The sequence below is a fragment of the Gopherus flavomarginatus genome, chromosome 3 (genome assembly GCF_025201925.1).
Source record: "Gopherus flavomarginatus isolate rGopFla2 chromosome 3, rGopFla2.mat.asm, whole genome shotgun sequence".
In the NCBI taxonomy this organism is placed as follows: domain Eukaryota; kingdom Metazoa; phylum Chordata; order Testudines; family Testudinidae; genus Gopherus; species Gopherus flavomarginatus.
Genome location: NC_066619.1, coordinates 58,632,029 through 58,645,180, shown reverse-complemented (window position 1 = coordinate 58,645,180; position 13,152 = coordinate 58,632,029). Strand labels below are relative to the sequence as shown.

Genomic DNA, 13,152 nt, shown 5'->3' with positions numbered 1-13,152 from the left:
TAACACCATTATAAATGCCGGAGGCAAACCGGGGTTTGGGGTGGACGTTGACAACTCGTGACCCCCCATGTAATAACCTCGCAACCCCCTGAGGGGTCCAACCCCCAGTTTGAGAACCCCTGCCTTACACACTACTGCCAAGGAATTGAACTGGCTTTGCAAGAGGTTCCAGATCTGATCAGAGCAGCCCTACCAATTAGTTCCATTTGGTCTGGAGCCATGGGTTCACCAGCAAAGTTACCAAATCTTTATGTTGCTGATTTTTCCTTTTTCTAACTCAATTGGATTTTGCACAGTTTAAATGTCTGTAACCAGCTCGGAATTTTTACTGCATATATCCATTTGTTGGGGTCCATGCAATTAACCAAGGGTCTAAGTAACATCCTTACCTCAACTGAGCCCCACCAGATACATTGCTGTACACTGAAGTTAGATGGATAGCAAATGTCTCAGGTCTACTTAAGCTTGGAATAACATGAAATGAAATTACTTTGTTTTTTTCACCATAAGAAAATGTAACATTACCTGAAGAAAGAGAGAGAAGCAACAATTCACAAATTGTTAAACAGGAATCCTCTTTTTACTTTTGAGCATAGAGAAATGAGAGTTATCATCAGACTCCTGCTCTGTCTAGGGAAGTAGAAATCTGCATGACAAAGTACAGCACCTTTTCTCTACAAAGCAGTTCTTTAGAAGTATAACAAGGTGCATATTGCACTAAGGAGTACATTATCTATGAAATGGAAGGTTGTCCTTTTTCAAAAAAGAAACCTTACTACTCACAGATAAAAATCAGACCAAATACTTTCATTCTAACAATAATGTCTTATTAAAAAAAGAGCATGAAATGTACAAAAATATTAGAGTGACACCTAAAGTGGAGTTAGTCAGACACAGAAATTTTGTAGCTCTGAGCATACTGTAACAAGAAAGTGCTCACCAAATCCAGGTGTAATATTGCCTGGTTGAACAAACTCTGGAATTAAATCAAGTGGGTATCCAGAAGTCCAGCTAACTGTTATAGAGCCGTATAATCCTTTTCTGGTTATCACAGCTTCGCCTGTCCCTTCTATAATGTTTGTAAGTTGTAAAATAAGAGACTCAAAGCCAACCTACAGAAACATATAATACATCTTTGTTAGAACAATATGGGAATATCTAGTACTGCATGTATATATATTACAATAGCCATATATCTATTACACATGCATTTACCAAAGATTCTAAATTCCAGATTTCTGAGACTCACTCATAGTTTTGGAACTAGGTAATCAATGTGACTTAGATTTCTGTGTTAAAAGATGCCAGTGCATAGCACATGGTATCTATTCTTCATAAGGGAGGTGGGGCAGAAGGCTTAACTCTCTTGGAGAAGAGCTATTATGAGGTGTGTATGCATACATACACAGAAAATAAATTGTCACCTGAGCATCTGATGAAAAGAAAATCAATGCCAAATGACATTGCTCAGCAGATAAATACTTGTTCCAGCTATTTGCTTTGTTCTTCAGCTGAAGTTGTGGCTAAATGGGTTATTCTCACAGTCTGGAAGTGATAATATAAGTGGCATCCATGGGGTAGTAAACAATGGTAAAGGAAAGAACCATGTGAATAAAGTTAAATTATGAACTGAAGGAAGCGAGAGAGAAAAGGGGTTCAAGATAAGAGATCTAAAGGCATTTAATATTAACATGAATAGAATTTAAGAGGTAAGACAGTGAGATGCTATTGTCTGTTTCCAGTATTCTAAAAAAGGTAATTGAGGTAGACAGTACTTTATTATGGACCGATTCTGCCATTGTTTACTCTCATGTAATCCCACTGAAGTAAGTGAAAGCAGAATTTGGCTCTATATAACTAACATAATACAACAGGGTCAAGCTTTATATTTGCAATGTTAAAGAATGAAAGGAAATCTACCTTTTTTGGTATATGCTGCTTTAAGACTTACTACTTAACCTAAAGAGAGAATATAATCTGGACTCAACATTTTTTCTTAAAATTCTTTATACTTCAGATTTATGAAGACACAGGCATAGACTAACTGCACACACATATATTATGGTTCACCAGCTGTTTTCTAATTTCATATAGATAGATAAAACACTTTTTTTAAAAAGTGTGTCAAAAATTAATACATTTAGAAACTCTGTCTCTTGAATTTCTGAGGCAGTACAAAATGTTTATCAGATCCTTGATGTGTACTGTAGATGTAACAAGTGGGGACAGCTGTCAACCATTAAGCTGACTTTGAACAAATGTTAGCATCACCTAAGGACCAGACTTCAAAGAGAAACTGCTGAGCTTCAGTTCATCTGCAAATTTGACACCATCAGCTCAGGATTGAACAAAGACTGTGAATGGCTTGCCAATTACAGAACCAGTTTCTCCTCTCTTGGTTTTCACACCTCAACTGCTAGAACAGGGCCTCATCCTCCCTGATTGAACTGACCTCGTTATCTCTAGCTTGCTTGCTAGCACACATATATATACCTGCCCCTGGATATTTCCATTACATGCATCTGAGGAAGTGGGTATTCACCCACGAAAGCTCATGCTCCAAAACGTCTGTTAGTCTATAAGGTGCCACAGGATTCTTTGCTGCTAAGTACCCAGGCCTCTAGTAACAGAAGTATTAGGATCTGCCCTCTAGTGGTAATCTTGTTTCACTGCAGCCAGTCTAGTTACCTGAGAATTGGCAGCTTCCTCTGGAACAGACAAAGTAGCTGATTTTGCTCTTCCTAATATTATTTTAGGCACGTAATTGGCACTTCCATTGATCAGGCTTGCATTGGTCAGCTCCAGAGTGAAATTCAAGCCCAGTAAGAGAAACACCTTTAAAGATACAATTTAAATTTTAAAAGCTGGTAATTTTATTCAACTGAAAACAACAACAATATCAACTGACTTAAGGAGTTAAGTAACAAACTGTCTGCAGCTCCTTTAATGGCACTGAGAATCATTAAAGTGGCAGGCAGTTTAACACAGATCTTCCTCAAAATCATTACACAAAAGTCAATACTGTGAAGGAGGGCCAACAGCAGTTTTATACAATGTAAGCTCTTTGCTTATAGGTTCACAGTATCTAGCACAATGGATCTCAGTAACAGAATGGGAAATGTAGAGAATAGAGTAGGTGAGGTTAGTGCATCTGCAGCTATGCACATCAACCCACAGATAGGGGCACACAGCAGCTATGGGGTAATTGCAGGTCTTGGTGATTCAGTCTTCCAGAACTAAGCAGCCTTCTTCAGTAAATAGCCCACTCCCAAAAGCATACTTGGGAGAGGATTTGGGCCTACACAACAGAATCTAAAACTGAAAACGTGAATGACACACGGAAAGGGATATAAGCAGAAGCTCAGGGATACATCCAGCCTTGGTTTTATATTCCATTCTTATACTGAAAACCACATTTTCTTTGAACTCAACTGTACATAAATAATACAAAATCCAGAGTATTAAAATTCTCTCTCTCAGTCTCTCTCTCTCCAACAGACACTGTTTATCACCATTTAATGTCTCATTCAGTGACATCTGTACATATGATGTAGACATAAATTTAAGTAACAAAACACTAGAGAGGTCTATCCAGCTAAAGGACACTACAGACCTGGCTGCTTATTGGCACTCTCTTCACACCAAAGCTGGCACCATCTTTCACCAGCAGACATCCTACTGTATTCTCAGGAGTGATTAGCGGTTCTTGATGACGAGGTGAGATTCGGTACTCAACACTCACATCTCCTAATGTCCCAGCATGTCGAGTTATATTCATCTGAATGTGTCGGCTTAAGTCTCTCTCTACCAATACTGACTGCCTATCAGAGTACAAGGCAAACACTCCATGGGGCTCATCATTTGCTAACACAGTGAATCTTAAAACTCTCTTGTCCTGATCCAAATCTGCTCCTCCTTCCACTGAAAGCAGCTCTACCACATAATTCTCATCTACTTCCGGAACATCATCCGGTAACAGATGGATAATGATCTCTGCTGTACTCTGATTTTCAGCAATGGAGACAGTACCCCTTGTTGCAAGGAAGTCACCTGTGGTATCAGAATCACCACTCAGTTTCCAGTGAACCTGAAATAAGTGAAAAAACATTGTTTACTAACTTGGAACTCTTATGCACTCAGGTACGCAGAGCATAAGATACAACATTTAACAAGAAAGTAGTAATTATTTTATGTAAATATAAAAAATAAATAAGTATAGTAACCTAAAACAGGACCACAATCACCTTCCCTTCTCCCTCTGCTTACCCTCAATGACCTGAATATGGTGGTGATTGTTTCTGAAAATCTTTGTAGGTTCACTTTACAGAATTTCCAGGTTAACTCCACAGTTTGTTTTTATTGGTCAAAACTCTTCTGCTGTTCTCTCTCTCAAGAGTCCCCCCGAGATTTTTCTCTTAAGAATGACAAAGTACTTAAAAGTACAAAATATGGTACCTTGAGCACTGCAGACATACAGCATACCAAGTGCACTCCAGGTACATACGAAGTGGGCCAAATGTTCTTTACTGTATGGTGCACAATTTTTGTTTTGGTTTTTTAAAAATCTTTCCCCTCTGTATAGCACTCCAGCCAAATGAGAACAATAGGAAAATCCTTATCTCTCCACCAACATCAGATAGCTTTTTAAAAGTAATTTCCACAGATAGTGTCCATTATATAAGATAATGGATACTTTTTAATATGAATACCAAAAAATGATTGCACCAGAAAGGGAGTCCGTTATATTATGCTGCAAATAGCTTGCTGAATTCTGAAGGACTTCAGGAAGCAATCCCCAACTGATTTAATAACCAGTGTTGATCACTCTTCAAAACACAAGGGCCCAATTCCCCTCTGTTGTATGGCATGCATTTGTCTGAGAGGATTGGGTGTATGTTGCTCCCTTTCTAAGAAGGTATCATTTTATTCAAAAATGCATTCTACGCCATTCTCCTATCATAAGCCTAGGGAAAGAGAGAGGGGAAGGAGAGTGTCAGAAAATGAGCATGGGTTGCCACATTTTGTCCAATCAATATAGAAATTGGAAATGACTTTCCAAAACATGAAATATTAGGGCCAAATCCCTTGTTCAATTATGCCAACTCCGAAGGAAAATACATGAACACTGTAAGCAATGAAAAGACTTTAAGACAGCTCTAAATTGCACCTGCTCTCCTATGTGCATTTTAATGGATGAAGACTTCAGATTATATTGTTTTTAAGTAACCCCAAAATGAGAGTAAGAATACCATTATGTTCCCCAGAGTGCCTTGGACTCGTTTGATGAAAAGTGTAATATTCTCTGGCCCTTCCAAGACTGATGGCTCCTCATAGTTCTTACTAGATAATGATTCAGGAGCAAACTGCACAATTCCATTGGGATCACCAAATTTCTGTATCTAGAAAGCAGCAAATAAAATATGGGTCAAGAATATATAATGAACTATCTTATTTATAGACCACTGGGGAACTCGATGATGGATTCAACAACTCACAAATCCATTAACCCTCCTCCATCCTGATTTTTCCCCCCAAGTTAGAGTACAGTAGCAGCTGAAATGGAGATTGTGTGAAAAAAAATAAAATAAATAGCAGATAGGACCACCATGGGACCAGAGTAAAATGGTCTGGCGTCAAGAACAGAACACACAGGCAGCTACACTAAATCTACATAAGACCAGTCGTTCAATGGAAAAATCCTATGAATGTCACAAAGAAGGATTAGTGTATTACAGTGGATTATAAATTGAATACAAGTCAGTAATATGATGCTGTCAGGAAACAGGCAAAGCTCTTGGTTTGCAATAATGGGAGTATGTGTAAACAAAGTCAGGTAATTTTCTCTGCTCTGCTCAGCACTGCTTAAAGCAGCACTGATCAAGCCTCACTCAGCTTCAAACAATACTTTTTTAAAAAATGACATAAATGATTTGGACAGACTGTAGAGAGCAAAGGAAATACTAAAAAATTTGGAAAATAAATCCTGTGAAGAGAAGTTAAGGGATCTGAGTGAGTTCTCTTTTGTTGTGCTACAGCATCAGAAAGAAGATGGGAATCTATTATCCTCTTTAGTCTAGAAGGACAGAACAAGCAGCTTACTGGACTTGCAGTGCAGCAGGCAATATTTAGATTAACTATTGTTGGACTGTATGGCATTTGTAGTGGGATACAGAACACTTCACCTCTAGGTTTCTGATTCTCACCTTTTAGTGTGGTAACTGAAGTGAACTGGTTTAATTGATTCAACCCAGCCCCTAGCGAATAAGTGTCACAACACATACCAGAATCATAATGGACACTAACTGTCACCCTAGTTTGCAATCTCAGCAGAGGCAACAGTGATTTAATAGTTTTGGAGACTGAACTCCCCCTTCCTACTGGTAGAGGTAGCCTTTCCAGATCAGAAAGGAGGCACACTGGTGGACAGAGCTAGACAAATACTAGAGCTAATTATTCGCTGAATAACAACTGGATGAATAATATGCATTGTATGCAAACACAAACACAATATTTAAACAGTTCTATTGACAGGACAGTGTGGAGAAGCTAGTTTGAACACTGCTTGTGCTATTCCTTTTCAGTGAATAAGCAGAGATTTTCAGTCTCTGAATACCCACATCACATTTAAAATCCCATCTCCGTGTCCCTCCTCCTTCCCCACATAATCAAATATTGGGGGGGGGAATTATTACTATATTGGTCATTAGGCCCCAGATTTTAAAGGTATTTAAGCATCTGAAGATGCACGTAGGTGCCTAGAGGAATTTTCTAAAGTGCCTAGGTGCCTAACAAACATAGAGTTCAGCTATGATGAAGATGAGAGTAGGACAAGAAATGGAATAAAATAGGTTAAGCACTGGCACACGCTACCATTATGTTTTTAAAGATTCAAATTAAAAGTCCTTTTTCTCAGTCCTTGATATACTTCAATTACCTTTTTGATTTTATCATTATAAGGCCCCTTGAGATGTTTGGGGGATAAGGGGCTCACAACAATTGTACTGAATTATATATTATTTTGGATTTGGGAAAAATTACTTACTGGGATTTCTGTTTATCACAGACTTCTCTTTGTACATCCCGCAGCCCACCAGCAATTACAGACAGCATTAGGACTCCACCTACCAGAAGCAAAGAGGCAAGAGAACTGACAATAAAGGCTAATATATAAGCACTAATCCATCAGCTATCTTTCCAGTTGGAGACTTCCAAAGCAAAGTAATAGATAGAAAAATCAGAGGGGAAAAAAACTCCAAGTAATACGCTCTGGAGAAAAGGGGGAATCGATGTAGGAAGAAAGGACTATGATAAACAGAATAATCAGTGACTACTTTTCCCTTATCATATGTCCCTCTTCTTTCATCCTACTGAACAACAGCAATCAGGGACAGTGTATGTCACTTAAAGGGATGCTTGGTGCCCCTAGTGACCAACAAATGTCAGCCAGCAGGGACAGATCCAATTAATAATGCCAGATGACAGTGTCAGGAGATGACCTAACAAAACCCAGAGTTAAAAGATTCTGAGTTCTGAGCCTGTGAAGTGTCCATACTTCAGACAGAATGGCCTGATCATATGCTAATGGACTACAATACCTGATTGACTGAGCCACTGTGGTTACAGTGGCATTCTGTCCTTTGTAGCAATCTTTAAAAAAGACTTAATTCTTCTGAAACTGGAAGTACAAGATAGGTAAAACTTCAGAGCTTGCTTGTCACCTAGGAAGAGAAACTTCCTCTCCTTCAATGGAGAGATCAGGACACAGTGTAACTAAAACAATACATTCAGTGACACGAGTCTCCAGAATAAGCTTGGAGAGATTCAAAGAACTGTCCTATTTTGAAAAATAATGGCTAATAAGGAGAAAAACAGTCAGCAGCACAGATCTTTAACTCAGTATGAGCAGGGATGAAGGTGACATAGATCTTTAACTTCGTGTGAGTAGGGGTTGGGAAGCAAACATAGAGGATGTGCACGTGTCTTAGGCAGACATTCCACGCAATCCCATAAAGATGAGGGTAGGACTATATTAAGAGAGTAATTATCTACAGGTCCTGATGAATGCCATGGGAAACACAAGGAAGGGTGTAAACTTTCACGGCACTTCAGACTGGTGGGTTGAAGTTACTGTAAAATTGACAACAAAAAAGGTTTTCTGGAAGTAGAGAAAACCATGTCATCCATATTCATCTGTCCACATTCCCAGGTAAGGTTGCAAAAGGAATTCACTGTGGATTAACTTGCAAATGAATCTTCTAATTCCCAGACAGGTTCCCTGAAATAGTTAGAGATCCAATAATAAAGTGTCTGTCCTGCTGGTCAGCATATTTTTAGAAATTCTTACCTAAAGTCCAGAACACCTCTGTAGATATTTGGCTTTCCATAGAAAACCTGGAGTAGGAAACAGGGACCAAGAGCCTACCAAGTCTATCCTAACTTGGTTGATGGGACCAAAGTGGGAAGCGGGAGAAAGTTTCTGAGAGACATTTAGAGATTGAACCCTTGCTCCAAATGCAGGCTTTACTTTTGACAAAGGCAGAATCTCCCATAAGGAGTTGAAGTCAATTCCAGTCCTTGGACCTTCCCCTTATTTCATTCCAGAGGTAAGACTTGGACTAAGAGGTGCAGAGGGGCATGTGCAAGGTGGAGGAATTGGAGGCAGTAGTAGTACATGGGAGTAGCTACCCCAGGATCTGAAACTCCTTTGTTGTGGCTTTGCACTTTTCGATGCCACATATTCAGTTTGTCATGTCCACCACTCTCCCCCCACAGACTGCCTGAGGGCCTTTCTTAGAGGATAAGATTGCTGTCAGGCAAGATTCACCAGCTGAAAAAACAGAAAGCACTGCAGAGTGATGGAACAGAGGCTGAGGAACAAAACTTGGTCCCGGAGGAGGGGGAGGGGGAACGTAATTCTGCGAAAAACCTCAAGCTCTGAGAAGGATGTTTGTGAGAAGGATGTATTTCCCTGCTGGCTGTTCATAGGATTCTCCCCTCTTCTGCCAGAATCGCTTTAAGCTGTGAAGTCTCTGCAGCAAGGATTTTTCCTTGCTAACATGCCTCTCCTTTCTTCTCTCCCCATTACCCGTACTTTTTATTCTTCTGTAGCTGGATTTCTTCTTGCTTTCCTTTTACATATAGAGGCCGAAAGATAAAAGAGGAGGTTAGAGAAAACACAGAATGCAAGCTAAGAATTTGGGCATGAGGCTCCACTCAATACTTTCAGTTCAGAAAGCTAAGACAATCGGAAGGGAATAGGGCCAGTGGTGCTGAGATATTAGCCTTGATTCATGGATCCTTTACCTCCTTGCTTCTGTAACACTGTTGCTGGGTAGGACATGAGAAGAGGGAGTTGAATGATAAAGTAGGCAATCTGTTGGATTAAATTAAAAAAAAACTCTTCAGAAACAATTCTCAAGGGGAAAAAAGTAACAACAACTTACTATTAGGGTAACGTTGGTAGACTTGGGGTCTACTTCTGTTTCACCTTTCACAAGGCTCAGCCTAATAATGAAGATCTCCTGAACTTCAACTTCTCCATGAGGGTAGATTTTCAGACTAATAGCTCTCAGACCTCCTTCTCCTTCTCTAAAATAGAATGATCCATTCACAGGGTCACCAATGTCTCTGTTCAGGGGGGATAACACCTCTTCTGAATTGGGTCCTAAAATGTCCCAATTAACCTGTGGAAAGTATTAGTTTCAAATGTAGAGCTGTGTCAATATAATACCAGCCTCACAAGGGAGAAAGTATCAGTGTAATCCAATTATACTATCATAAGAATTTGTGTATCTGGTATGTGATTATACAGTCCTACTATACTGTTAAGAGAATGAATGGCACATAACATAACTGTAACATTGGACTCTTCTCTCTAATCATAATATTTTCTAAAAATTAACCTAAAGACAGAAAGAAGAGAAACAGTTAAGGGTCATTCTGAATATTACTTTAAAAACAAAACTTCAACATTATGGATGCTAATAAATAGGAAAGAATGGAACCTCTATTTTAAGGAGTAGGCACAGGAAAAAAATATGTACATTTTAGTATGCTTTATTAACTTTTATTACAATAGAACCCAAAAGCTCTAATCAAGATTAGAACTCTGCCCTGCCACACTTGGTACTAACACACCAGATAAAGTCTTTGCCCCAAAGAGCTTGTACTCAAAGCCCTCAAAATTCTGCAAAGACTCATGTACATACTTAATTTTACACTGCAAATAATAAAGCACCTGTATAATTCTTCACAGCATTTGGGGGCTAATTTAAAGCAAGACACAGGAAAAGAACACAATAAAAATTAGGAGGGAAAAAGAAAGGCGGACAAGAGTAATATTATTCAGTTATCTTATAGCTACACTGCTTGATAGCGCCAAACCACTTAGAAGTGGAGTTTTGTGACTTTTTTGGGTGGGGAACGTTTGTTTGGGTTTTAATTACGTAAGTATAAGTAAGTAAATAAAATAGGTCATCCCTGGCAAACATCATGGTACAATTGGGACATGAGGTGGGATTTGAAGGAAGAGAGTGCAGTGGCTTAACAGACTAGTCGTTGGAAAACATTCCATGTGTAACAGGCAACATAGAAAAAACTGATGTATTTAAGTTAAAGTCATACCTGATCATTTGCTGTGATTAAATCAAGTTTTATTAAGGTAATGTTTAAATGATGGGATCTGAAATATTTAGAAGACTTACATTCACCATTAGAGTAAGTTATTGTTATAAACATGTATGCTGAAGTAGACAGGGCCTGATCATTCTGTTACACCAATTTAAATGAACGTAACTGAACAAAATGCAATTACACCAGTGTGAAACTGGTACGAAAGAAGAATCAGACACTAGCTGTGTATAGTTCCAGAGAGAAGTCAACATTAAACTGTTATTCTGCCTCTCAAGAAATGGCAAGTGAAAACAATCTTGAAGTTATGGCATAGAACTGGGAATCAGAAGACATGGAGCCACTTACAGGCCACTGCAGCTGCAAGGGGCTGGCAAGAATTCTCTGAATAGGAGCAGCAGGACTGATGTAAGTGGAAAAATGCTGCCTCCCTTCACAAGCCCTGATAATTGACAGCAGGAGGGGAAGTGCGTGGAGTTCTGAATGTTGAAGAGGACTCTGGGCTATTGTGCCGTATGTAGGAAGCCTTGGGTAGGTGGCTGTAAGTTTGGGGCTAGATTCTCTTCTAAGTTTTATTCTCAGCTCTTTAACACATTTCCTGAGTGACCTGGGACAAGTCACTTCATTTCTTGACATCTCAATTTTCTGGCCTTCAAGCAGAGGACAAATAGAGATAATATCTACTTTGCAGTAGTTTTAGTGGGGTCTAAATTCATTCATGTGCATAAAGCACTTTAAGATCCTCAAATGTAAAGTCCTATGGAAATGCAAAGTAGTAATACATTATTGCTATTATATTTTCAACCTATAAATTTAATAAGTTACATACCTTCCTTCTCTCAACATGATTTTACAGAGTGAAATTGTATCTTATTTTTATTGAAAACTACACAAAATGCTTTGAAAGACCAGGCCTACCTGAGTTTCTCCTATCAATCCTCCAGTTCTTTCCAGCACCAAGGACAGTGTCAGCGATGAACTGGGGTTTGGAAGAATAATTTGGCTTTGGTTGAGGAATCGGACAAGTCCATTAGGGGAGTCGCTCTTAGCAATAGTGATTTGGCTCACTAGGTGGAGCCCAAGGACTGCTCCTCCAGTGGCTCCTATCAGCTGGATTTCAAACTGTTCTGCAAACTCCCTGGGTCAAAGAGATCAGAGTCTTTAAAACACTAAAAAACATGGAGTAAAACTAAAAGCTGAAAATCTAGTAAGTTGCCTTGTTGGTTGCATATATGCAATATTTTAAATGTACACGAAGCAATGAACGTATTGTTGATTATTCCTTTTCTCTACATAAAACTGAGATCTGAAATAAAGGTAATGTAGTGACGTGGCGGCAGCAGCATAGGGCTCTTCTAGCTTCCTGTACACTGGAAGCTTCCTGTATACAGAACATTGGTGTGTTCTCGTCAAATCAAAGTATAAGCACGTAGCATACAATGGGCTAAGACTGAATTTCTAAACAATTATAGGTTAATACATGAATAACTAAACAAAGATCCCATACCATTACCTTTCATCATCATCTGTAATAGAGACACTGATAAAACTCCGGTTCTGGCCGTGATGAAAGATGACTGAGTTATTATTGACACTGTAGTCAATACTGTTAGGAAGTGCAGAAATACTTCGAGAGAGAAAATCAGCTGTCACATAGCCATGAGTTCCACGCTTTCTCACTACAGGAATCATGATCATTCCAACATCCTCTTCCACTGCAAGAGTAATTCAAAATGAACTACTGAACAATAACAGTGCATTTTTCAGAGTAGCTTCATAAACAGCACATGTAAATGACCACTTAGACACCCAAAATAGGTGATTATACATATATGTGCCCATTGTACTCAGGAGGGCATGAATTGCTTGGGCAACTGAGCCAGCTGCTTCCGAAAACTGGCCACAGAGTGACTAACAATATTATAATATACGTAAATGGATTATCACTTGTTTCCCAAAACAGAATTATGTACACTTTCTTTAATCAGATAGACAAGAGAAGCTTTGAACAACATCCAGGTGTCTTATGTTTCTAGGTTATCTGTTTTTTTCCCCTTAAGTTTTGACAAGGATCAAAAACCATGTACATTATTTTAACCTTTAATAACTACATCAATAACAAAGAATACATTGCTACACTCATTTTGATTTGTCAGTTTACAGTTCCCTCAATAGAGGATTTGTAGATTACTTTGTAATGTACAGTATGGTAATTATAGCAACTATTTATGATCTTCAGAGAATATGTAATAGCAAATGCATGCCCAATTATTATGGTGAATGAATAAGATTCAAGGTAGTCTTAAGATACATCTTAAACAATACAAGGCTTTACCAATTAATAACATCTTGAACTGATCTGGACCAATAAGCAGGCGGCTAGCCAGTGGAATGCACAAAAAACTCAGCTGTAATATACTTTAGACTACTTGCTCAACTAAGTAGGAAGGCTGCCACATTTCAAACTAGTTGAAGCTGGCAAGGATCTCCAAGAGCAGTCTTAAGAAAAGATTCATATTGCAG

The 13,152-nt window shown here is 38.8% G+C and overlaps 1 protein-coding gene across 3 annotated transcripts in view; it reads right to left on the bottom strand.

The window, feature by feature from the left end:
• Positions 1-13,152, bottom strand: part of ADGRV1 (adhesion G protein-coupled receptor V1) — a 447,886-nt gene that overhangs the window by 269,535 nt on the left and 165,199 nt on the right. For all 3 annotated transcript variants that reach the window (XM_050943853.1, XM_050943852.1, XM_050943851.1), the window contains 8 exons: positions 12,143-12,344; positions 11,548-11,767; positions 9,444-9,683; positions 5,250-5,399; positions 3,614-4,087; positions 2,689-2,835; positions 941-1,112; positions 390-525 (listed from right to left, as the gene is read on the bottom strand). In XM_050943853.1, the coding sequence (XP_050799810.1) occupies positions 390-525; positions 941-1,112; positions 2,689-2,835; positions 3,614-4,087; positions 5,250-5,399; positions 9,444-9,683; positions 11,548-11,767; positions 12,143-12,344 (1,741 nt within the window). The remainder of the gene's footprint in view (positions 1-389; positions 526-940; positions 1,113-2,688; positions 2,836-3,613; positions 4,088-5,249; positions 5,400-9,443; positions 9,684-11,547; positions 11,768-12,142; positions 12,345-13,152) is intronic.